Source organism: Sus scrofa, chromosome 3, assembly GCF_000003025.6.
Source record: "Sus scrofa isolate TJ Tabasco breed Duroc chromosome 3, Sscrofa11.1, whole genome shotgun sequence".
Lineage (NCBI taxonomy): Eukaryota > Metazoa > Chordata > Mammalia > Artiodactyla > Suidae > Sus > Sus scrofa.
In genome coordinates this window covers 109614460-109639783 of record NC_010445.4, presented here as the reverse complement: position 1 = coordinate 109639783, position 25324 = coordinate 109614460, and the positions used below count along the sequence as shown (strand labels likewise).

The following is a 25324-nucleotide window of genomic DNA, read 5'->3' as shown; positions in this document are numbered from 1 at the left end:
TTTTGAAAGGAGGTAGTGCAAGTCCTCTAAATTTTTTTCTTCTTTTAAAGTATTATCTTATCTATTCTAGGACTTTTGTATCTTTATATAGATTTTAAGATACAAGATGAAAGAAATAAAAAGGAAGAATGGAAGGAAGGAAAGGGAAGGAGGGAGGAAGAAGAGGGGAGGAAGGAAGGGAAGCAGAAAGGAAGGGAGAGAGGGAGGGAAGGAGGAAGGAAGAGGAGAGAGAGAGTGAGAGAAAGAAAGAAAGAAAGAAAGAAAGAAAGAAAGAAAGAAAGAAAGAAAGGAAGGAAGGAAGGAAGGAAGGAAGGAAGGAAGGAAGGAGGAAAGAAAGAGGAAGAAAATGAAGAAAGAGAAAAGAAGAGGAAAGCAAAGTAAAGGGAAAAAAAGAAAAGAAAAACAGCCTACTGGGATTTTGGTAGGGTCTGCACTGAATTTACAGATTAATGTGGTGAGTAATGAATGACATCATTCACTACTGAGTTTTCCAGTCCATGAAAATGTCATCTTTCTTTCTGTTTATATTATGCCTTAATTTCTTTCAGCAATGTTCTATAATTTTCAGTGTTCAAGATTTACACTTTTGTTAATTCTATTCCTAAATTCCTAAGTATTTTCTTCTTTTTGATGCTTTTATCATTTGAATTGATTTCCCTTTTTGTTTTTTTTAAGTATGGCTGATTTACAATGTTGTCCCTGAATTGATTTCTTAATTCTCTTTGGGAATTATCTGTTGTTAGAATATAGAAGTGTAATTAATTTTTGTATTTCAACTTGTATCTTGTGATCTTCCTAAAATCTTTTGTTTGTTTTATTAGTTTTTGTCTTATTAAGTGAATTCCTTTTGGATTTTTTTTTAAAAAGGATCATGTCACCTGTTAATAAAGAAATTTTTCCTTTTAAATCTATATGCCTTTAAATTCTCCCTTCTCCCCCGCCCTTCCTTCCTTCTCTCATCTTCCTTCCTTCCTTTCTTTTCCTCATTGCATTGGTTTAATGTTGAACAGAAGTAATGAAAGCACACATTCTTGTCTTTTTCACAACCTTTGGAGAAAGCTTTCAGTCCTTCATTAAGTCTCTTCTCAGATATGGGTTTTTCATAGATACCATTTATCAGGTTTCGGATTCCTAGTCTGAAGAAAAATTTTATCACACATGGATGTTGGATTTTCTCAAATGCCTTTTCCGTGTCTGTTGAGATGATTATACTGTTTATGTCCTTTATCCTATTAATACAATGTATTTCATTGATTTATTTGCAGATGTTAAACCAATCTTGTATTCTTGGATAAATTCCAGTCAATCACAGTATCATCTTTTTCATATGCGGCTAGATTATGTTTGCTTATTTTGTTAATATTTCTCTCTAAGCATTTTTTGGTTTTATTCTATAAGTTTTGATATTTTTTATTTTAATTTCTATATAGTTAAACTATTTTCTAATTTCCCTTGTGATTTCTTATTTTATGCATTTATTATTTAATTTCCTAGTATTTGTGTATTTCACAGATTTCTATCTGTTGTCAACTTCTAATTCATTCCGTTGTGGTTGGAGAATATACTTTGTATGGATTCAATTAGTGAGACTGTTTTATGGCCTCATGCGTGGTCTATCTTGGAGAAGGTTCTCTGTGAATTTGAAAGGAATGTGCATTCTATTCTATGTGAATTTGTGTAGAATGTCCTATATTTGTCAGTTAGGTTTAGTTGGTTGATAGTATTGTTCAAGTCTTCTATATTCTTTTCTGTTTATTGTTATATTCATTATTGGGAGTGGGTTACTGAACTCTCCAACTATAATCATTAAATTATCTGTTTCTCCTTCCAAATGTGACAGTTTTGCTTTGTGTGTTTTGAGCTCTGTTGTATGCATCTACATTTATAATATCTTCCTGGTAAATTAACTCTTTTATCATTGTAAAATGTCCACCTTTTCCTTAGTAATGTTTCTTGTCTTAAAGCCTTATATTTTTCAGGCATTAATAAGCTCCTTTGGTTCTCTTATGGTTACTGTCTGCAAATATTTATTTTTCTATTCTTTTACCTTCAATCTATTTTTGTCTTTGATTCCATGAGGTACCTCTTGTAGAAAGGATTTAGTTGGGTTTTGCCTTTTTATCTGGTCTGACAGTCTATTTTTTGGCTGAATATTTGGGCTATTTACATTTAATATATCTAGTGATTTGGTTGTATATACACTTGTTTTTGCTATTTGTTTTTTATATGTCTCCCGTCTTTCTAGTTCCTCTGTTCCTTCTTTACCTGCCAAGTGTTTTTTAATGTACCATTTAAAAAATTCTGTTAATTTTTAAAAATGTTTTTGTAGATATTTTCTTAGTGTTTGCTCTATGATATATATATCTGAACTTATCATAGTCTGTAATTCCAGTAAAACATAGAAACTTTATTTAAATACAGCTCTGTTCCATTTCCTACCCTTTGTGCTAGTGTTATATATTATATCTATATTTGTGTCAACTCAACAATACAGCTTTGTGACTATGCACATATAGTCTTATGTCTTTCAAAAATGTTAAGAAAATACATAGTTACTGGGTTTTTATATCAACCTATATATTTACTATTTCTGGTGTTCTTCATTTCTTCCTGTGGATTCAAGTTATTACCTAAATATAATTTCATTTTACTCTGAAGGTCTTACTTTAATATTTATTGTAAGGCAGGTCTGCTAGCACTTGGATTTCAATTTTCTTCTCTGAAAATTGTTGTGGTCCTTTTGCTGTTTTGTTTTCTTTCTTAAGTTAGTTTGTCTTTCTGGTTTAATCACTTGGCTGAACTACATCTGTGAAATCCATCTTCCCTATAGTGTGTGGTTGCTGATGTCTCTGTTCAGGTTTTTTTTTTTTTTAAATATTCTTGTTTTAATTTTTTATCCTATCTTCCTATGGGTCATTTATGTGTAGCTTAGTGGTCTGCAAATGTTTGGACAGATGATTTGCTCAGACATCTTGAATGAGTAAGACTGCCAAAGATTGTATGGGGGTAAAAAAGTGTATTCAACACTTCAGCTGCTATTCTCTTTCATAGCTCCTCTGCATATATGCAGTCTTAGGGCTGACTAGAAAGTGGTGGCTAGCTTGGACTCTTTCCCATCTCCATTGCAAATACACATAGTTTGAACCATGAAAATGCCGGACCAAACTATGATGGAGTCTCAGGCTCTTTGCGTCATACGTTTTCACTTTACCTGCATTTCTGCCTCCTCCTCTAAATCTAGTGAGCTACCTTCAAGCGGGGCGTGAAAGCTGTTGTTCTTCATGGTGTACTCTACTTTTGCAAGACTCCTGTGTAGACAGAGTTAAGTAGACAGGAGATGCCCAAGTAGGCACAGTTTCCCACAATTCTTATCTGCAACTACACATGGAAGGGGAGACAGAAGTTCAGCAGCTTCTTAAGCACAAATGCTTCTCAGATTGTCATATTCATTTGGTCAATATTCAGACCACCCATAGTTGTTTCTGTCAATTTAATCAAGCTTTATATTATTTTGAGGGGAGATAATTTGCTAATCCCTTCACTAGGCCATAGCTGGAAATCCTGCCTCACCTTACTTCTTTGAATCTCATTTTATTAGTCAAAAACTTGGATATTCATCTTTCTGAAACTACTTATGTCCTTTTTTAGCTACACCCATGGCATGTGGAAGCTCCCAGGCCAAGGACTGAAAGGAATCTTAAGTCACAGCTGAGACAATGCCAGATCTTTAACCCACCACATTAGACTGGGGATCAAACAGGCGCCTTAGCAGTGACCCCAGCCACCACAGAAACAACACCAGATCCTTATACCACTGTACCACAGTGGGAACTCCTTTCTCAAACAATTTTATGGGACCGTCTTAGACTTTTTAAGACATTGTATGATAAGTGCTTGGCATTAAGTAAGCCTTTGGTAAACACTGACAGGAACATTGCATATAATGGTTGGATAGTGCCCTTTACAAGTATCTTAAGTGAGGGAGGCATGGGACTCAGATTCAGCTCAGGTTCTGCCTGTCAAGCTATGAGTTCTGGCACTGCCTGTATCCATCCAGAAGAGGCATCTTTTCCTAATTCTTCCACCCAGATGAGGCAACTTTTTCACATTCACACTGAGGTGCCATAAAACCTTGCTGGTCCTAGGGTTGTCTTCCCTCCCCTCAACTTTAGCCCTCCTGGTGAAGGTTAAGTCCTTTATCTTAAGCTGCCCAATATGTTTACATGAAACTCCTTAACAATACCAAACCTTTTGGTTGTTTCTCTTCTATTTTCACTTTATTATTTTTTTTTTCCTTTTCCAGGGTAAATGAACTCAATAAATTTACTCGTGTATTTATGGAAGCATGAATTTTTAAAAAGTTGTGAGCTGCTGCTGCCACTGATAAAGGTGTTGGGAAAAGTACTGCTAATTACATTTCCTACAACAACTCAATTTCTAAACCCTTCTGAAAGACAGGACTCCTTAAAATCTTTCTTGTAGAAAAAAAATTGCATTGGGGAAATAATTTTTAAAAATAAAATAAATTAAAAAAAGAAAAAGATCCTTCTTGTGCTCCATTTAAGCACCTGGTTCCCTTCTGAACATTGACCTTCTATCCTTCCTTTGACCTCAGGGCAACTGACTCAGCTTATTTTTCTATCTCATAAGGTTTTTATTTTAATTATTTCCTCATGGAGCAACAGGATTTCTAGAGCTTGCCTAATTATCTTGTTTCTTCAATAAGCAATGTTTCTCAAATTTATCCTTATACATGTGTCACACAAAAGGCAAGAGGTCTGATTTTGTCTTTATTGGTAGAGGAAGCCCACTTGCACTGTGTGCCAGCCAATCCTACTGATCCTGCCTATTCTGCTTCCAGAGCTGTACATGAGAAGGATGCATTCGCTTCTGAGGAGAGAGAGGTTGAGGAGGGGAGAGGGCACAAGACACAAGGATAGAAGACAGAGGGAAAAGCAAAGACAGAAAAAATAAAGAGAAAGGAGCGAAGCACTTATGTGAGGGCTGGACAACCATGGCTAATGGCTGGAGGGTTGACAACTGCAAAGAACTGAGACCACTTCACTTTCTCCAAATTCATCATTTTGAAAGCATTAGGTATTTTGGTTGCTCTAACTTTTTAATATGCTCAATATTTTTGATCTACCTTAAAAGACTCTAAAAAGGGAAGAACCTATGTGAAGAGCTTGGACATGGGAGGGAGAGCCGCAAATGCACTGATTCCACCCATACTCGGTAGCTCTCTGAGTACACACTGCTCTTGGAATGGATACCTTTTGGGTATAAACATACTGTGTTAATGAAGAAAAATAACTCCTAGGAGAGGTGGAGTATACAATCTAAGAAATGATACCTGTATTTGTGTAGCCCAGACAATGTTGGAGATGAAGATATTAAACAGGAGTATCCTATGCCACTACTGCAGAAGTAAATTTAATTTCTATCTACTTTATAATGAGAAGACCATTCTCATTTTAGGCATTCTCATTTTATTTTATTTTACTTTATGATTTTAATTTTTTCCATTATAGTTGATTCACAGTGTTCTGTCAATTTCCAAAGTTACCAGTCTTATATATATATACATACACACACATATATACATACACACACATATATATGTATTCTTTTTCTCACATTATCTTTCATCATGTTCCATCACAAGTGACTGGATATAGTTCCCTGTGCTGTGCATCAGGCTATACATCCACTCCAAATGTAATAGTTTGCATCTATTAACACCAGACTCCCAGTACATCCCACTCCTTCCCCCTCCCCCTTGGCAACCACAAGTCTGTTGTTCTCTAAGTCCCTGAATTTCTTTTCTGTGGAAAGTTTCAGTTGGGAGTTCTCATCGTGGCTCGGTGGTTAACGAATCCAACTAGGAACCATGAGGTTGCGGATTCAATCCCTGGCCTCGCTCAGTGGGTTAAGGATCCTGTATTGCCATGAGCTGTGGTGTAGGTCATAGATGTGGCTCGGATCCTGTGCTGCTGTGGCTCTGGCATAGGCCGGCGGCTACAGCTCCAATTAGATCCCTAGCCTGGGATCCTCCATATACCGTGGGTGTGGCCCTGGAAAAGACAGACAAAAAAGACACACACACACAAAAAAGGTTCATTTGTGCCATGTATTAGATTCCAGATATAAGTGATATCATGTGGTATTTGTCTTTCTCTTTCTGACTTATTTAACTTAGTATGAGAGTCTCTAGTTCCATCCATGTTGCTGCAAATGACATTATTTTTTCTTTTTTATGGCTGAATAGTATTCCATTGTGTATATGTACCACATCTTCTTAATTCATTCATCTGTTGATGGACATTTAAGTTGTTTCCACGTCTTAGCTACTGCAAATAGTGCTGCAATGAACATACAGCTGGGTGCATATATCTTTTTCAAGAAAAGTTTTGTCTGGATATATGCCCAAGAATGGGATTGCTGGGTCATATGATAGTTCTATATTTAGTTTTCTGTGGTACCTCCAACTATTAATAAGAAATTATTTAGTTATTAATGTCATAGTGGCATTCTCATTTTAGACCATTCTCATTTTATTTACAAGGAATAAATAATTTCTTATTAGTAGCATAATAAATAATTTCTTATTACCATCACATTTCAAATACCTCTTCCATTGCTTCCAGGTGCAGAGAATGCTGATCAATCAGAGAGAAGAGAGTTGCCAAAGAGAATACAAGTGCAGGTCAGGGTACACCAAAACAGAGACACAGTGAGCTGCCACACCATGCATGCAGCCAGTTTCATTAACAAGTAAGCCTAGTAAGTCAAGTAAATCCAGCATATTTCCAAATAATAACATCTTCCATAAAAATCAACAAGAAAGACCTGATATCCAATAAATGTGTTTTGATTAAGCATGACTAGTACTAAGAATTCTAAAGCAATAATTAGAAAGAACTGAAATAGATCATAATGCTGTAGGTAAAGGAAACCTAGACTACCATGATAGCCTCCAGGTAAAAGATTCTTACCAATCCTTCAGTCAGAGAACTAGACACAGGATCTAAACCCCTTGTAATCTTTAGAGCCTGCTGCAATTCCACTTGTAAATGTGATCGGGCATTCTCTGTAAATTCTTCTGTCATGTCCAAAAAGTCTTAAATATGTTATACATAGATACCTAGATGGAATAAGCTTCTTGCCTTTCAGGGCCAAGATTCTTAAATCAAGACAAAGCAGAATCCCTTGCTTCAGGCTGCTATTAGGCTGGGCTACATGCTATTCTACTACGCCATTTTTCCTGTTTACAGGGTGGTCTCTTGTGTATTATTTCCATTGATTTTTATAACAAGTCAGGAAAGAGAGCCACAGAGGTAAAATGACCCCCAGATCGCTCTTCAACTTTCATTAGACCAGTCTTTCTCCATCTTGAATGAGTAAAGATTATCTTTCCATTCGAAGTAGAATTACACTGTAGTTATCCCCATTCAAGAGAAATTTATTTTATTCCTCATTCAAGGTCCTGGCTTTCCCTCAATTCTCTTCAAGCATAAATTCTGAGCGGTTCATAGCTTTTCTTAAACAGAGCCCATATTTCTTTAAGAGGTGTCTTATCTGAACCATTTGATATATAGAAATCAGTGAGGCTAAAAAATCCAAATAACAGTAATAAAAGGTCTTAATAAAAGGAAGTAGGAAATCAGAATTACAACTTCACAAGCTCTTAGAGCTCATTTAGTCCCTACCCACTCAATTTCTCAATTGAAAAATTGAGGCCTGAATTCACATGTTAGCCAAGGGCAGACCTACCACTTCTGAATTTCAGAGCAGCGCTTACTACATTTCTGAAAGGGCTGTTTGGTTGCAGTAACCTTCTCACACTGATTGCACCACTATGCAGCATGATGGCAAGCTTCATGCTGTGGCTGCCTTAGGCAGCACTCCTTGCCCTGGACATCTGCAAAGAAGACATGGGTAAAAAATAAGTTCCCAAGCTTCCTCTGAAGATACCGCCCTTTCCAGATACCACAGTGGGTATAATTAGATTGTGTCAAGGAATAGAGTGAGTCTCCCCAGCATCACTGGTGTACTTTGTACTTCAGGCCTCAGTTCCTGTCTGCTGCTGCTCTTTCTGTTCCATTTATGGCCCACAGAGATGCTTGCCCTGCTCCCTGTACAGGGGGAAGTCTACAGACGTCCCTCCCAGTAACAGCTCAAAAGACAGTAACTACAAGGAAGTGTGTCTCTAAGGCCCAGTCAGTCTTCTGAGCCCTGCCATTTCTAGAATGGTGCCCCAAGAGCATATTGGTTTTCCTCCAAACTTAGTCAAGATCAACAGTATTAGTTTCCTATTGCTGCTATAACAAATTATCAGAAACTGAGTGACTTAGAACAACACAAATTTATTATCGTACAGTTTAGAAGGTCAGAGGTCTGTAATGGGTTGGTGGGCTGTGCTCCTTCCAAATGAGATTCAAGGGAGAATCAATTTTCTTGACTTTTCCAGATTCTAGACACTAGACACTGCCTGCATTCTTTCTCTCACGGCCTCTTTATTCATCTTTAACACCAGCAGCTGCTGTGCTGTCACTTTACATGGAACTATGTCTCCCTTTGATTTTAGATATCCCCTTGACTTAGATTTTCATCTACAGTGCCCTGCATTCATAGGGGTTTATCAGTTGTTGATTTAGTAAAGAAATACATGATTCAAGTATAAATGGAATTTTAAAATTGATACAAATTGCACATAATTAAATGATCTTGAAATCTCTGTCTCTCTCTGACCCCTGCTTCCATCATCACATCGTCTCTAAGTCTGGCTCTTCTGCCACCCTCTTTCACTTACTAAGACCCTTGTTATTCCATCGGGCTCACCTGGCAAATCCAGGATAATCTCATCTGCAGAATCCCTTTTGCTATGTAAGGCAGCATATTCACAGGTTCTGAGGACTAGGACTCTTTGGGTGGTCATCATTTTATCTGCCACACCAGACCGCAGCACTGCTGTGAATGCTCCTCAGGCTTCCTAGCCTCTCAAGGAGCTCTCCTTTCTTCCCTCCAGGGTGCATATAGGTTTCCAGATGCAATGCTCTCATCTTGATGCTGTGGTCTGATGAGTGACTTGAGACACTGGGCTATCTAGCTTCCAGAAGCCATGGCTAAATCTTGCATCTCTTTCCTAAAGCTGGTAGTGATTTCTGTGGCTCACAAATTTTGTGCCAGGTACACGGCTATCCTTTGCCTTGGATATGCCTACCCCCAGTCTTATATCAGAAAGGGAGTTAGCCTTAGTGACAATATAGTCTAAGACCTTTACCTTTCGAGTGAGGAACCTATAATCCAAAGAGGTAAAGTAACATCCTTTATGTCGTAGAGTTGTGACAGGAGCCCAGGTCCCTTTTCCCTCCAACTCTTGTCTTGCTTTCTTATTCCACATGCCCTGTGGTAGCGTTGTTAAATTTAGCTAAGGAGAGACATAATCTTCACCAGAAAACCATAATCCAGCCCCTCCCACTGAAAGCTTCCCTAAAGTCAGGGGAAACATCCTGCAAGAGGCCCAACCTGATGGGGACGCACCAAATACTTCACCAGACACTCTGAAAACAAGCCAACTCATTAAGACAAATCTTTCTCTGGAGCTCAAGTTTCAGCTGCCAGGTTGGCACCAGAATCTCATTAGGATGAAAGAATCACAAGACACAGCTTGTTGAAGGGTCAAGATGGAAAGTCCAGTGACCTTATTATTCAGGAGATGAGGGACATATTTTTGCAAGCAGAACCAAGGAACTAATATGGCCTCTCATGGTGAGCTGCAGAAGAGGGGCAGAGATAAGAGGCTACAAATATCCCCAGTGACTTTAATATGATGAGAAATTGTGCTCAAATGAAAGGCATGACCACCTAGAACCCTTCTGATACATCTGAAGGCGTAAAGGTTAACTGAAATAGAATGTGTTGATGTCACTCTTGCTTATGTGCTGTACTTGGTCCCGCGTACATTCCTGAGTCTGATGCACATGTGGTTATCCTTTCTAACCCTTCAAGGATAAGCCAAGTAGAAAAGAGAGTGGGGTGGGGATGCTCTGGTTTGTGACCTGATGTGAACTACTGATGTCCTGTACCCTACCCAGGGAGGCAAGAATGCAACCTGCTTGTCCATCTGCTTATCTATCTTGGCCTAGTCAGTACCACTGGATTTTTTTTTTTTTTTTTTGGTTGTTGTTGTGGCAGAAAATAGTCAACATGTTTTTTCCCAAAAAAAATTTTTAAATAATTCAATAGGATAGTCTCAAATGAGTGTTACTTTTTATCCCTTTACATTAAAAAATAATGACGTGTTTTATCTTATTATAAAATAGTACATTTTTATGGACTCAAATTTGGAAAATATCAGGAGCACATAGAAGAAAATGAAAATCACTGATAATTGAATCATCTAGAAATAACTTCTGCTACTATGTTGGTGTATTGCCTTATAATCTTTTCCTTATGTACACATATAGCTTCCTCTTTTATAAAACAAGTCATATAGCACACATTGTATAACCTTTTAAAAAATCTAATAATAGGTCTTGAATACTTTTCCCATATTATTAAATTTTTTTACATAGCATAAATGTAATGGCCGCAAAATATTTAGGTATATTTTATTTAACTGAATCCTTATTGTTTGAGCATTTAAATGATTTCTAGTTTTTTTTTTTGTTGTTGTTGTTGTTTTTTTTGTCTTTTTGCTATTTCTTTGGGCCGCTTCCACGGCATATGGAGGTTCCCAGGGTAAGGGTCTAATCGGAGCTGTAGCCACCGGCCTACGCCAGAGCCACAGCAACGCAGGATCCGAGCTGCGTCTGCAACCTACACCACAGTTCATGGCAACGCCAGATCGTTAACCCACTGAGCAAGGGCAGGGACCGAACCCGCAACCTCATGGTTCCTAGTTGGATTCGTTAACCACTACACCATGACGGGAACTCCCTAGTTTTTTGCCATCATAAACAATACCATCAAGACAGATTTTTAGATAAGCCAATGTGAAATATTTGGTTGCAATGGTCTCCCTTAGGTCTGGCAGGTAGTCTACAGAGAAAAATTTTTTCCTTTTGATTCTTGAGGGTGAGTTAGTATGTTAATAGCACTTAGCCAAGAAGTGATTTTTTTCCCTCTCCAAACCTTGTAGATTCTGAAAAAAGAGACTAAACGGTCTTTGAAACTTAAGAATCAGAGAGACCACAAGAGCTAAACCAGTCTCAAGGCCTTCTTGATGGAGGGCCTGGCCAGCACAGCTCAGGTGATGAGAGGCGAATGGACAGGGAGAACTCTGTCCAGGAGGCATCTTAAAGGACTGGAAAGGGACAGAGGCACCAATGACCCTGGGGCTGGGAGACGTGTCTTAGCAAGCCCAGAGGTCTTATCCCATTTATAGAGGACAGATGTCCTAAGAGGTCTTCAAAGTGTGCCCACAATTATATTCACTTTACTCTAAAGAGGTAAAAAAGACAATAAGCTTTACAAATAGCATTCTACAGTTAGACACAAATAAATGCATATAACAGATGAATATATCCATATCAGGGTGCTCAGAAATATTTTACTAATGGGACATACTATAAAATAAAGTTCAGAGACCATTGCCTTAGGACAGAAACTTCATAGCAGAGAGCAGAGTGAGCAGCATAGCCAGGGAGCTTCTGGGGCTTCTGGGGAACACGCAACATAGATCCCAGTTTGGATCACCCCATTTGAAACAAGTGCAAGAAAGGAGCATTGCTCTGTCCTGGGGGGGGGGGATTGGGAATTAATTCCAATTAATTTTTCCTCTATTTCAGTTTGCCTATTTCTCCTGACTGCTCTCCTAGCTTCAACATCCTTCTAAAACCAGGAGTCTTTGGTATAAACTGCTTATACAGACAAAGTGAGAGGAGCAGTTATTGAACACAGGAGCTAGGAAAGAGGCGTGAAATGGATTCTCCTGAAGAACCTCTAAAGGTACCAACCATGATTTCAGACTGCTGGCTTCCAGAACTGGAAGAACACATTTCTGCTGTTTAAAGGCACCAGGTTTGCATTCATTTGTTGCAACGGCAACAAGAAACTAACACAAGGGTAACACAGGAGTGGACGAAAAGGCTAAATGACATACTCTGGCATTGCAGCACCCTTGTCATCGATAGCAACTTTACCAGGCATTTCAGAGCTCTAGGACAGTACTTCTCAATCTTTTTGAAAACTAAGCAATCTAGATAAACAGAAAAATCTCGGTAGCAGAGTTCCATCCAAGTCCTCCACCAAAAAAACAAAACAAAACTAAGCAAAACTTGAGAATCAGTGCCCTGGAAGAGAACTGAGTTGATACAGGAAGGATGTCAGCCCCTCAGAGCTGAGTCTACTCCCATCATTCCTGTGTGTGCACATGATGAGGGGCTGGGAGGGACTTTGGGGAAATGCTGATACTCTGTTTCCCTGCTTTAAAGATAGGGTTTAGATAGAGATCAAAATCTTACTTTCTCAAGAAGAAAAACATGTTTCCTTGACTACATTCCAAAACACATGAAGTAGTACACATTAAACATGCTCCTGTCACTTTTTAAAAAGTCAGAGAATGCCTCAACTTGATGATTCCTCAAGATCTTATTAATTTATAATATTGTGTTCCATCAAGATCATCACTTTTTATTATCTTGCTTCTCTGAATTGTATCTCCCTTATTATTCTCAGCTACAGGGGCCATAAATTAAAATCATTCAGAATTTATACTCCTACAGTTCATTATCTATGATTGGTATTATCTCACTGCCTTTCTCTGGCCCTTCTGTATGCCCTGACAAGAAATATTGCAATAGAGTCTAAATACCATCCAACCAATAAATGTTGAGATTAAAAAAAAAAAGCCTCAATTGACTACATTGCCCTAAAGGGCGCTCCATTACCCTTCTTATCTCTACCACTAGCATTCTTTCTGCCAAAATGACAGAGAAAGTGAGATTCTAAAGGGTTGAGAGTTAGGACTGGGATTTAGGTCCTTGCTTTCCTGCTGTCCAGATTGGGCATGTCATTTTCTCTCTCTTCACCTTTACCTCTTTCCCTGAAGGTCAAGGACATTAAGATACAACAGCCTGATTCATGAAGAGAAACTCTACTTCAGAGAACAAACAGGTAGCAATGTGATCGGCTGACCCCAAAATCAATGAGTGGTCCATTACTGGAAGTTTGGAATACCTCTCAGTGACGTTCCAGAAGCATCCCTCCAAAAGCCAAGAGGCTGGTCTCTTGTTTCTAAGACTGATCAAGGCTGTGTGAGTATAGCGCACTCCATTAGACCCCAGGAAAAACAAACACAAGTATCTGACAGTGGTGAGATGCCCCCAAGTTATGTCTGGATGTGTTTGTCACTAAAGAACTTGATAAAGTGAGCGAGTATATCCATAATGGCTTCTGTCATGGCTGTTCCCATCATCGTCCTCAGTGATGAGAGACACTACAATGCTAGGAAGAGTAGGGACTTTTCAGAGAGATGGAAGTTGGCAACATTTACCAAAAAGTGGATATTCAAATCCCTGCTGATTCATCAAATGGGACAAGGTTCACATTCAGTGCATGTCCTGGCCCTTGGGACCTAGCTTTATAGAAACATAAAAGCCTCAATGTATTTCCACACTCAGGAAATTTTAACACCAAGAAGTGAATATTTCTCCCTCCCTTCCTTTCTTTTCTTTTCTTTTTTTTTCCCCTCACAGTACTCAGTGTAGCATGCAGGTGCTAGAGATCATAAGCTAGAGGATGGAGGAGGAGAAACAGGTCAGAGAGTGGTGATAATACACAATCTATTTTCACAGCTTTAAAAATTATTTAAAATTTTAAAAAACACTGATTTTCAAGTTATAAGTCTGACGTTACAACATCTGTGGACAATTGCTACTTGGCCCTCTCTCTTAATCTCACTGAACTGTGATCACAATTCAATGGTTGTCAAATAAAAAAAAACAAAACCCGTACCATAACAAAAAATGCATGTACTGCTAGGACTATTTCTAGAGGTTAAGAATTGTATCTAGAGACACCTCTAAAGGTGGCCAAATGGGAGTAAGTCTGAAAGGGGGTCCGCATCAATAGTACAATAAACCTAACCTCACCTCAGAATTACCTGAGAAACACATACACACATAAAGTAAAACAGAGTCCCATGGAAATTAAAGCTACAATGAGATGTATTTCTTCCACCAGATGAATAAGAATGACAAAGTCTGGCAATACCAGGTTCTGGTGAATATGCAGGATCCCAGAGAGGAATACTAATACATCACTATAGGTAGCATAACTTTTGTGCCATCACTTTGGAAATAGATTGGATTATCTACTGAAATGGAAGCTGCGACTCGTGACCCAGAAATTCCACTCCAAGTTTTATGCTCTAGGGAAACTCTTTAGACAAGCACATATACCAAGAGGCATGAACAAAAATGCTGACAGTAGTAGTTGTTGGTGATAGCAAAAACCTAGAAATAACTTGAATATATAATGACAGTAGAAGAGATAAATTGTGGTATTTTCATGCAATGGATTCAAAATCAAATGAACCACAGCTACATGCATTAAAATGGGCAAATCACAAAACAAGAACATTACTCCATTTATATAATGGATTGCAAACCCAATCAATATGTTGTTTGAGGCTATATACAAAAATGGTAAGGCCATAAAGAAAAACAAATTAATGACTAACATAAAATGCAGGATAGTGGTTACTTCCGCAGAAAGGGAGAGAGTTTTGATCTAGGTGGGAGACAGAAGAGGTTGTAAAGGGACTGACAATATTCAAATTCTTACACTTGGTGGTGAGAACACAAGTACTGGTTTTATTCTAATCTTTAATCCATGCATACATATTGTATCTACTTTTTTGTACATGCTAGATTTTATAATAAAATTTTAAAAGTACAGATTTTTAGGCTCCATCTCAGATCTACTGAATCATAATATTAGGCTATAGGGCTTAGGCAATAATTTCTATAAGCTCTCCAGAAAATCTAGATGCACTATTGGGTTAAGAGCCACTCTCCTACAAACACACACACACACACACACACACACCACACACACACACACACACACATTACATATCAATATCCAGGTGAAAGCAGCTTAAAATATAAATCAAGGTCAAGAAATTTCAAGAGAGTCATAAAAACACTAAAGATCAGCCTGGGAGAGTGTGTAGAAAAGAACCCTCACAGTTCAGGGTTCAAGGCTGATGTAGAAGCCTGAGAGCATTAGTCATTAGTTATTAGTTCCCCATGAGCTTACTTGAGCCCTGTCCCTGTTAGCTTCTAAACAGCATCTGCCTGAGATAATCACCCCTGAGAACTGGTCCCACAGCAGGCTCTTACACAGCTTTTGCTACAAAGATAGAAACATGATGTGGAGGAAAGTATTCTTATCTAAGACTCATCATGGCAGACATCTAGACTTGAACCCAAACATATAAGCTGTGTGATCTTTAGCAAGTTGCTTTCCCTCTCTGAGCCCTAGGTTTCTGATCTGACCTGCCTCCCTCAAAAAAAATGGAATCTAATGAGATAGCAGAGTTGGAAGGGCTTTGCAAACCAAAATTACAACTCTAATGTCCAGTAAGTCCAGTACTATGTGGGTGATTATTTCTTTTTGAGTGTTAGAAATATAGGCTGTGAATTCTGGGTCAGTGGTTTTCTGGGTCCAAGGAATAGGGAGCGCTGAGATTTGCCTTAGACAGACCTGGAGGCAGAACTAGGGCCTAGTGCCTCCACATCTCTCTCCAAAACCTCAGCAAATATTAAACAAGCACCCGCTACTTATCCTGAGCCTACCTTTTCCTGCCCTGATAATTCAGAAGAGGATGTTCATAAAACAGCTGAGAACTACTGGAAGCACCTTGCAAAACTAATATGCAGTCTGAATATTCATTAATGTCTTTGAAACGGACTTTTAATTCAATTATATAATATCTTCCAAATTAGGATTACCAGATTTGGCAATGTAGGACAGTCAATGTTTGAATTTTTTAGTATAATTGGAATAATTTTCAAGTATAAGTATGTCTCAACTGCTGCATGAGACATACTTGTACTAAAAAAAAATTGTTGTTCACTTGAAGCTTAAATTGAACTGGGTCTCCTGTGTTTTATCTGGCAATCCCATACCAAATGAACAAACCGATCAGCAGTTTAGTCTATATCTTACATTGGGAAATCTGCACGAAAGAGAGCTATAAAATCCTATTTCCTTTAACTGATAAGAGAGTAAATGGTTGGATTGATCTTGAAACTGGACTTGCATCCTCCTTTTCCTTGTACAGACCAAGAAGACACGGAGAGGCACAGATATTGTAAATAGGTTTCAAAGGTAAGAGGATAGAACACGGGTGGGGAAGCCTCAAAGTCTCAAACAGAAATAGGTGTCCTAACCCCATCCTGGCCCATCCAGGACACTCTGCAGTGGCCTCGACCCTTACCTCTGGGCATCTCCTTGGAATGCTCTGTCTCGGGCCCATCCAACAGGTCCATCTGGGAGGCCTCCTCAGAGGGGACGCGGCGCCAGGACCAGCTCTGGTTCCCTCGGTTATGCAGTGGAGGGGAATACTCCAGCTCGCAGGGGAAGTCAAAGCTGCATTCCAGACCTGCAATGACAGCCAACAGTCAGTGGAGCAAACTCTCCCACTCCTCCACTCCAGGAAGTTGGCCTTCATCTCATTCACAACCTTCACCCTTCCAGGTATGGCAAGCTGTCAAGTCACAGGTGCCTGAGCTCCATATGGATGAGGGGATGCTTTACATAACTCAGACTATGGGAGGCATCCTCAGAGAAGGTAGGTAAAACAAACAAACAAACAAACAGCTAATAGTCTGGACAATGAAAAGTTTTGCATCCTGTGAGGATAGCTGGGGACATGGAGAGAGCCTGAGGTCAAGTGGGCCTGGCTTTGCAAACAGTTAGGTCTCAATCTGTCAGGCAAGAAAATTCACGTCTTAAGCCTCAATTCCTCACTTACACATTGAGGACGACAGTATCTACCTGTGGAGATTGCTGTAAGAATGAGTACATGAGTCTATATACATGAGTCTGATCCACAGTTGACACTTAGGAAGAATCCTCATCAGGTCCTGCACTAAGAGAGGCCCAAAGGGAACTTAAGCTACTCATAGCCCTGTTTGCCAGCCCTATCATCTACTCTTTAACCACCCTCTGGAGAAGAATGCCAAGGTTATGAGAGTTAATCTGAATTTATTCTCTCTTGGGGACAAATAGGGAAGGTCACTGGGTGAGGAGAGAGAGAAGAGAGGCAGGAAAGGCCTGTGCCCTGGGATTTTGTTTGATCTTTTTCTGGGCTTCTTTGCAAGAATCATCTTTGTGTCCAATCATTCCACGTCTGCCCTACTTTTGGGACACACTCATCCTCTCCTTCCCCTGCCTTGCTCACTGTTTATTACCCAAAGGGGCTGAAGTGCTTTGTACCTAGGAGGCTCTCAATGCTCACTGGTGGATCAATAGTGCATGTGCCAAGACGCAAATTATTCATCCACTCTTACTTCAAAGAACAGAGGATGGAAATATGGGAAATTTGATTGGTAGCCAGGCTTGGTCAATCTATCCTCATGTCTGGAACTTGGTGCCTTCATCTGTAAAATAAGTTTAGACTAGACGATTCTGGAAAATATTATCCAGTGAAACCTGGGTTCCAGCTCCAATTCCGCCAGTGATTTGCTGGTTACTGTGAATAAGCTACCTCTCCCAGCCTCAAGTTCCTCAAATTCAGAATGAGACCCAGACTAGATGCCTTCTAAAGCTCCTTCTTGACTGTACCTTTTTGAGATTCCAAAGTCCTCGCTCTCAGAAGGGTTATAACTAATTGGATAAACCAATCTGTGTGGTGGTGCTAACGGTTATAACTCCCAATTATCACTGTGCATTTTAACAGCTGCTTCTGGAGCTACTGCTACTTTGATCTCCAAGATGAGCCTCCTGCTATGAATTTCATAAGGCAGAGGAGAAGCAGGGCCAAGTCTAGTACAGGCAGCCAGTCACTGGGACGTCTCTTAGTTATACCACAGACACTAGCCTTGCCCTGGAGTGACAGCAAAATAATTCCCACTGATGCTGGCCAAACTACCTAAGTTTAGGGGGGAAGGAAAAAAATCCTTTAATTACACTTCTATTAAGTATCTTCTACTTCTCAACCAGTAGAGATTTATGTACCAGCTGCTCTCTAGGAGCTGCCATCCTCCTGTTCCTAAGGTTAATACCACTCGCCCTTTCACGATTCAGACAATTCACCTTTATAATGTCAAGCTGAAAAAGGCCTTGTTTGAGTTGACAGGCCACTTGATGCCTACATATTTTATCAGCCTTGAAGATTTTCTACCTGCCTCTGGGGGCTGAGCTGCTGCTATGAGTTGGTGTCCCCATATTGCAGACTGCTGTAATCTTTAAGACTTGATTTCCAAGCACCTGATTTTGAAAGCAGAATGCAAGAAGAAAAACAATCCAACATTTTGTGTTTTGTAGTACAAAAATTATCCTCATAGTGAAAGGTGAAACCGTTAAGCCTAGCTCCTTTGGGGATTATCAAAAGGACCCATCAATATTAGTCAATGATCAAGTCAGAAGATGGCAGGGAAAGATACTGGCCACCCCCATCCCACACTGACAACTACTGGTGCCTTTCCCAAAGCTTCAACTTCTGAGGCTCATCCTCCACCTTGACTTTTCTTCTCCAATTGAAGCCACCCTACTTCTATTTGGGACAGAAGTGTGGCATGCCAGCTCAAACGCTGCAAGGCAAATAGGGCCTGTGTGCATGTTAGACAAACGGACAAGAGAATATACAATCCCAGCATCAAATGTCATCATTCCTTAGATCCTTGAACTCTGGAGAGTCTGATCATTGGTTTGGGTCTGACTGCCTAGTAAAACAGGCTAGGCAGATACTCTTATTATCAAATGGGTATATTTTGAAATTCTTGCTCTGAAGCAGCCTCTCTTTAGCTGTCAAGGCTGGGCTTTGTAGCTTTAAATAGGAATGGAGTTAACATTACTGCTCATTTTGAGTGAAATCAGATTGAGCTTTTCTACATTCTGATTTTATTTGTTATAACAGTTCAACACAGGTTTCTCTCTTCTGAGCTGGTCTTAGTGCCTTTTGAGCAAAATACCTGGGACTTGTCTTCTCTAAAAACACCAGGTTCAGGCTCATTTTCCTTAGGCCATTTTCTGAGCTTCTAGACCCTAGGGTGCTTCTTGGATCTCAAGAAGGAGAGGGCATGAAGCTCCAGCCTCATCCAGAATGCCGTAGGAGGGTGATAGGGAGCCTTGGTGTACTTTGGACACTCAGGTTTTCCCCTGGGTGGACTTAGAAAGGACAAAAGTCTGCCTTTGTATCTAGACTGACCTCAGGCTCCCCCAGAATCCCTTGGATCAAGGTCCTTTGTACCTCCTTCCTCCTGACCCTATAAACCCAGAGACCTCCCACTAGCTTCCTAAGTTTCCTTAAAACAATTCAAGTTAGGAAACCAGCAGCCTCCTTTAAATTTTAAGACATGCCTTTCAAAGATGGCTGGATTCCAGGGAACCACAGCAGGCAGGGGCCAGCTGGGCAGGGCCACCAGAGCCCATTGGTTGATATGGCTCAGCCTTGGTCCATTGAGAGGTTTGGAGTGAAGAAAGTAGAATCATTAAAAAAGGGAAGTGTGCCATGTTTATCAGTCCCATGATACTTCACTCCTCTTCATTGTGTCCCTTATTACAAGTGTTCCAGAAGTCAAGCTTGGGGTTGGACTTATGAACTCAACTTTGGCAGCACGAAGTGTGTGTTTATAGAGGGACGGTCTCCATAAAGGCCTAGTATCATAATTAATAACATTTACTGAGGGCTTACTGGTCAGACACTGCTAGACACCCTGTATCACTATCTTATTGAGTCCCTATGAGGTAGGCAGGACTTTTAGCCCCATTTAACAGTGTGGCTTAGAGAAATGAAGTCACATCTGAGGTTACTCAGAGAGGAAGTGACTGATTGGGCTTCCGCTGCCTGGCTTCCTCCCTGGGACCTAGTTAACAGAAGAGAGGGTGGAGTGGGCAAGGTTTCTATGGCCGTCGGGGGCCCACAAGAGAGTTTACTCAGCTGTACACTTGGCCCTGTATACTCTCCTCTGAAAGCAGAGAATTATCAGCTTTTGCCAAAGACTGTGATTTTGACTTGGGGTTATTTCCCTGTCTCTAAATTACCGTGACCTGATGTTTAACTGCAGGGATGCAGAGAGCCTGACACAGAGTCTGACACTCCTCACTGGCTGAATGGGCCTCAAACCCAGTTCTGCAGTCTTTTCCTGTGTCTCTGCCCATACGTCTTATTCATTAAGAAACCTTAAACCATCATGACTGTTTCTCAGGGGAAGAGCTGAGATCTGACTCCAATCCTGCCAGCTGTCAGCTGTGCAGTGCTCTCTCTCTCTCTGAATCTTGGTTATCTCAGGGATTAAGACTAACTTCCCGGAACTGATAGGAAGGCTCAGTGAGATGATGCATGTGCTTGGAAGAGAGAAATTCCCAGAGCACATTAGTTGATTCAGAATTTACACAGTCACGCCCTTTTGAACACAGCTTCCTATTTACCATGAGCAACAGTATTTACGTGGGGCATTCAACTGATGGCACATGGCCATTTCCTTAGTATTTTGTTGCACTGTGCGAAAGTTGGTGTTTCTGCCTTAAGTGATACTCACAGAGTCAGCTGGTAGGACTTCGATCAACATTTGAGGCCATTTCTCTCATTGGTGAAAACACCAAGACCCGGGGAAGGGAAAAGACTTACTCGGGGTCATGCAGCTAGTTAGGGAGTCCTTCACACACGGTGTGGAGGGCACTTCTGGCTGTAGCGGCCTTTCCTTTCCTTTCCTTTTATTTATTTATTTATTTTTTTTTTTTGTCTTTTTAGGGCTGCACCCATGGCGTAAGAAGTTCCCAGGCTACAGGCTGAATCAGAGCTGCAGCTGCTGGCCTACCTCATAGCAATGTGGGATCCGAGACATGTCTACAACCTACACCATAGCTCACAGCAACACTGAATCATTAACCCACTGAGCAATGCCAGGGATCAAACCTGCCTTCTCATTGATACTAGTTGGATTCATTACTGCTGAGCCACAACGGGAACTCCTATAGAGGCCTTTCCTAATGCCATTCTCCAGGCAGCAAGAGGCTTGGGCCAGGCTAAAAATCAGAGTTACTGAATCACCAGCTCTCATCTCCTCAGTCTCAGCTTATTGGCACATTTAAGCTGAGGCTGGATTGATTCATGGGTGGCATGTACAAATGCCCATGTATTCTTGACAAACATGGTTTTTATATTCAACAAAGAACTGTATGAAGCATCATGTACATGATAGAGTTTGCCAAAGGATGCATGGGGGTGAGTTGCAGAACTGGTACTAAAATCCATGTCCTAACCTTGTATTTTTACTATTTTTATTCAAAGCTGTGAGTAGCAAACAAAACAATACCTTAAACAATGTAAAAAATTCTTAAAAATCCATACTTGTGTTTTTCTGGAATAAGCTGGCAAAAACATACACAGCTAAGATTCAACTATTTCCCAATGATTTGACAGCTCAATCTCCAACAAGCCTTTCTGGCTTTGCTCATCCTAAATGTCTTCTTCTGCCAGCAAGCTATTTTTCCACGGTGGCAGGAAGTTCTTGCTGAAGAGCAGGTCTGTGCACAGGCCAGAAGCTATGCTGACAAGAGAGGGGAGAAAAGGGGTGGCCTGGGAGGGAACTGGAAAGATCACCAAAGTTCTTGGAAACTCTTCCAGCTCTGGGCCAATGGCCTTGTGCTTTGGGGCAATTCATTTAAACACCTGAGTCTGAATTTCCTTATGGATAAACCAGAGAGAATTATCACGATACTGATGCTGATAAAAAAATAATAAATCAAATAAGGTAATGAATGTGGAAGTGCTTTCTTAACTATGACATAGTATGTATGGATATTCAGGACACATCAACCTTGCTGGGTCTCCCTGAGCCTCAGATTTACTACCAGGAAGCTAGAGATGAGCTGAACTGATCTGACCTTGGAGGACCCAGGGAGATGCTGACTAGAACAGACACCTTCCTCCTTTGCCTTGTTTAATATCAATACCTCAAGGGGGAGGGTGGACACCAGCATGTCTGGGGAGTAATCAGAACCCCCTGCATGGGGTCTGGCTGCTCAAGGCGAAAGCCTGGTTTGGTTACTTACTAGCTATGTTATCTCAGGACAAATTAGTTAATCTCCCTGTGGCTCAATTTTTTTTTTTTTTCACTTTAAAATGGGGATTAAAGCAGGGATGCTCCTAATTGTGAGGAGGATTAAACACAACACATATGTCAAGCACCTAGTGTGCGGACTCACACATTGAGTATTATTAAGTGCTGGCAGCCTCACTGCTGTTTTCCAAGTGGCTCCAGGCTCAGCCATGACAGAGGGCAATAAAGGGGTCCATGTCCACCACTGAAGGCAGAATGCTGACTACATCAAACTTGTTGAAGCTCTTACACAATCTTTTTTTTGTTTTTGTTTTTGTTTTTGTTTTTGTTTTTTGCTTCTTAGGGCTGCACCCTTGGCACATGGAAGTTCCCAGGCTAGGGGTCAAATCAGAGCTACAGCTGCTGGCCTACACCACAGCCACAGCAACTTGGGATCTGAGCTGCGTCTGTGAGCTACACCACAGCTCATGTCAATGCCCAATCCCTGACCCACTGAACGAGGCCGGGGATCGAACCTGCATCCTCATGGATACTAGTCAGATTCGTTTCTGCTGCGCCACGACAGGAACTCCTCAATCTTGTTTTTTGATGTGCTGATCAAGTTCCCTTTAGAAGTGAAATCATGCTAGACCTTGAGAGAAGATCTAGGTTCTATCGCTGGCTCTGAGGTATTACTTCAAGCAAGTCTCTAGGCCTGTTTCCTCATCTGAAAAATGAAGTGATGGAATAAAATGATTCTCAGGTCTCTCCCATGTCCGCCATTCTATGACCAATTTTCCTGTGGACAGATGTCTGAAACAAGCTCTTGAACTTGGCTCTAGCCAGCTGGTCAGCAGAATCCCAGGAGTCCTGACTTACAGCTCAGGCCCAGATGATGAGAGGCTTCTACTCCCTCCTCTGGGTTATCTCCTAAAGGAGCACTTGGCCCACCAGTCACCTTTGATATTAACCCACCAGCTGCCATCAACATCTGGACACATACTTTGTAAGAGCTGCCCCCTGCCTGCCCCCCGCCCACAACCACTATTCATTTGTCGTCGGGCCCAGAACTGAAATCATTCACTTCCTTCTCTCCAGCTTGTTCCCTAGAATGCATCTGGGAACCAATCACCCAATTCAAGACATCTGTTTAGCTCACTTATAATCAAGCTGCAGCAAAGAAGGGCCAAGTCTCCTTCAATCAATCAATTATATAAACACAGCCTCGGAAGACAGTCTCAGAAGAGGGTGTGTGCCCACAATGGTGGGAGATCAGCATAGAAAGTTCTCTTATCTGTGGCCATAACAATATCACAGATTGAAGAAATGGGACTTGGCTCTTCATGTCAGAACAGAAAGTTGGAAATTATTAACATTCTGAAGTTAGAGCCTCCTCATTTTATAGATGGGATAACTGAGGCTCAGGAAGGTAAAGTGACTTGGCCAAAGTGGCAGAGCCTAGGGACTGGAGAAGCAAGAAAGCTAAGACTAAAATCCAGATTGAACTTCCAGTCCAGTTTTCTAACTGCAGTTTCCAGGAGACGTTTATGTGGAAAGTGGCACTTCTAGCAGAATAAGCCTGGCTCCTGAGAGCACGGTGAAACCCTAGTAGTTTGTACACTGCTCAGTATCACATCCACCCAAATAAAACCACACAGTTGGAGGTGTACTCTGAGCAGTGTGGTAACCACCACAACCAGAGAAGCCTGATGGTCCTGGGAGGTCTTGACCTTAGAACATGCAAGACAGCCCTCCCTACCGACTCTTCTGTCTTTGCAGGTGAGGCTCTCTTGGGTGTTGGAGGTGAAGACGAGGTTCCTCCCTGATTCCAACCTCAATAAAGGCAGATAGCAAGCTTCCCTAGCAAGAACCCTGTGACCTTCCAAAACTCCAAATCCAGTGGAAGAGATGTACCTACTCCACCTGACCCTCACAGAAGCAGAAATGGTGAAGCCAGGGGGACACAGAATAAGAGAGACCTTCTGCCAGAAGGACCAGAAACTCATGGAGGAGGCAATTCTGGGACTTCAGCTTGAAGGATAATAGGATTTTGACAGATGGTAAAGGTTTAGCTAGAGAGTTTGTTAAGAATATAGGAAAGGAAGTTCCCATCGGTGGCGCAGTGGAAACGAGTCCGACTAGGAACCATAAGGCTGCAGGTTTGATCCCTGGCTTCGCTCAGTGGGTTAAGGACCTGGCGTTGCCATGAGCTGTGGTGTAGGTTGCAGACACGGCTCGGATCCTGAGTGGTGGCTGTGGCTGGCTGTGGCTGGCAACTGCAGCTCTGATTTGACCCCTAGCATGGAAACCTCCATATGCTAAGAGTGCAGCCCTAAAATGACAAAAAAGACAAAAAAAAAAAAAAAAAAAAAAAAAAAAAAAGAATATAGGAAGGAATGAGGTTATTCCAGGTGGTGGGGAACTAGTATTTTTGTGTAGTTGTATGAATTTTGAAGCTGAATTGCACAACATTAAATCCCAACTCAGACAGTATCATGGTTAAAGGAAAAGTGCTTTCAGGTTCTGGAGAACAAGACTAGGGACTTAAAGAGTTTTAAGGAAAAATCTAGCAAATAGAGCCATGCCACCAAAATGTATGATGCCCACTGCATAAAACCTGGGGCTTCCCTGATATTTCTCATGAACAAAACTACTTTCCTAGTTTGTACTTCTTTCTTTTCATGTCACATGATAAAAGCAATTACGGATGAGTCTAATTTATCCAACTGGAAGGCAGAGAAGATGTTAAATGTCACTTTCTGTCTCTCTGTCTGTCTATCATACATCCACTCATCCAATGAGCATCTATGATTTTCCAAGCTCTTTGCTCCTGCCCCTCATAGAGATTCTAGCCTAGTTATCTGTGGCCCTGAATCATCATGATTCCTAGACTATAACCTAAGAGGTCAAGGAATCCACGTATTGTTTCCTTTGCATCCCCAGTGCATAAGCAAGTGTTTTGTACTTAGTTGGGTTCTTAATAAACACTCAGTAGATGAAATTGCAACATTTGCTCAACAATCCAGGGGCAAACTAGGAGTATACTTGAGTCTCTCAATCCCTAATCTGAATTTTTCTACCCCCTAGGGTCTCTCTTTTAGTAA

General features: G+C 40.8%; 1 protein-coding gene across 1 annotated transcript in view; it reads right to left on the bottom strand.

Annotated features, from left to right (window-relative positions):
• Positions 1 to 25324, bottom strand: part of ALK (ALK receptor tyrosine kinase) — a 694610-nt gene that overhangs the window by 465972 nt on the left and 203314 nt on the right. Inside the window, exon 3 of the mRNA XM_021087669.1 lies at positions 16451 to 16615. Coding sequence (XP_020943328.1) covers positions 16451 to 16615 — 165 coding nt within the window. The remainder of the gene's footprint in view (positions 1 to 16450; positions 16616 to 25324) is intronic.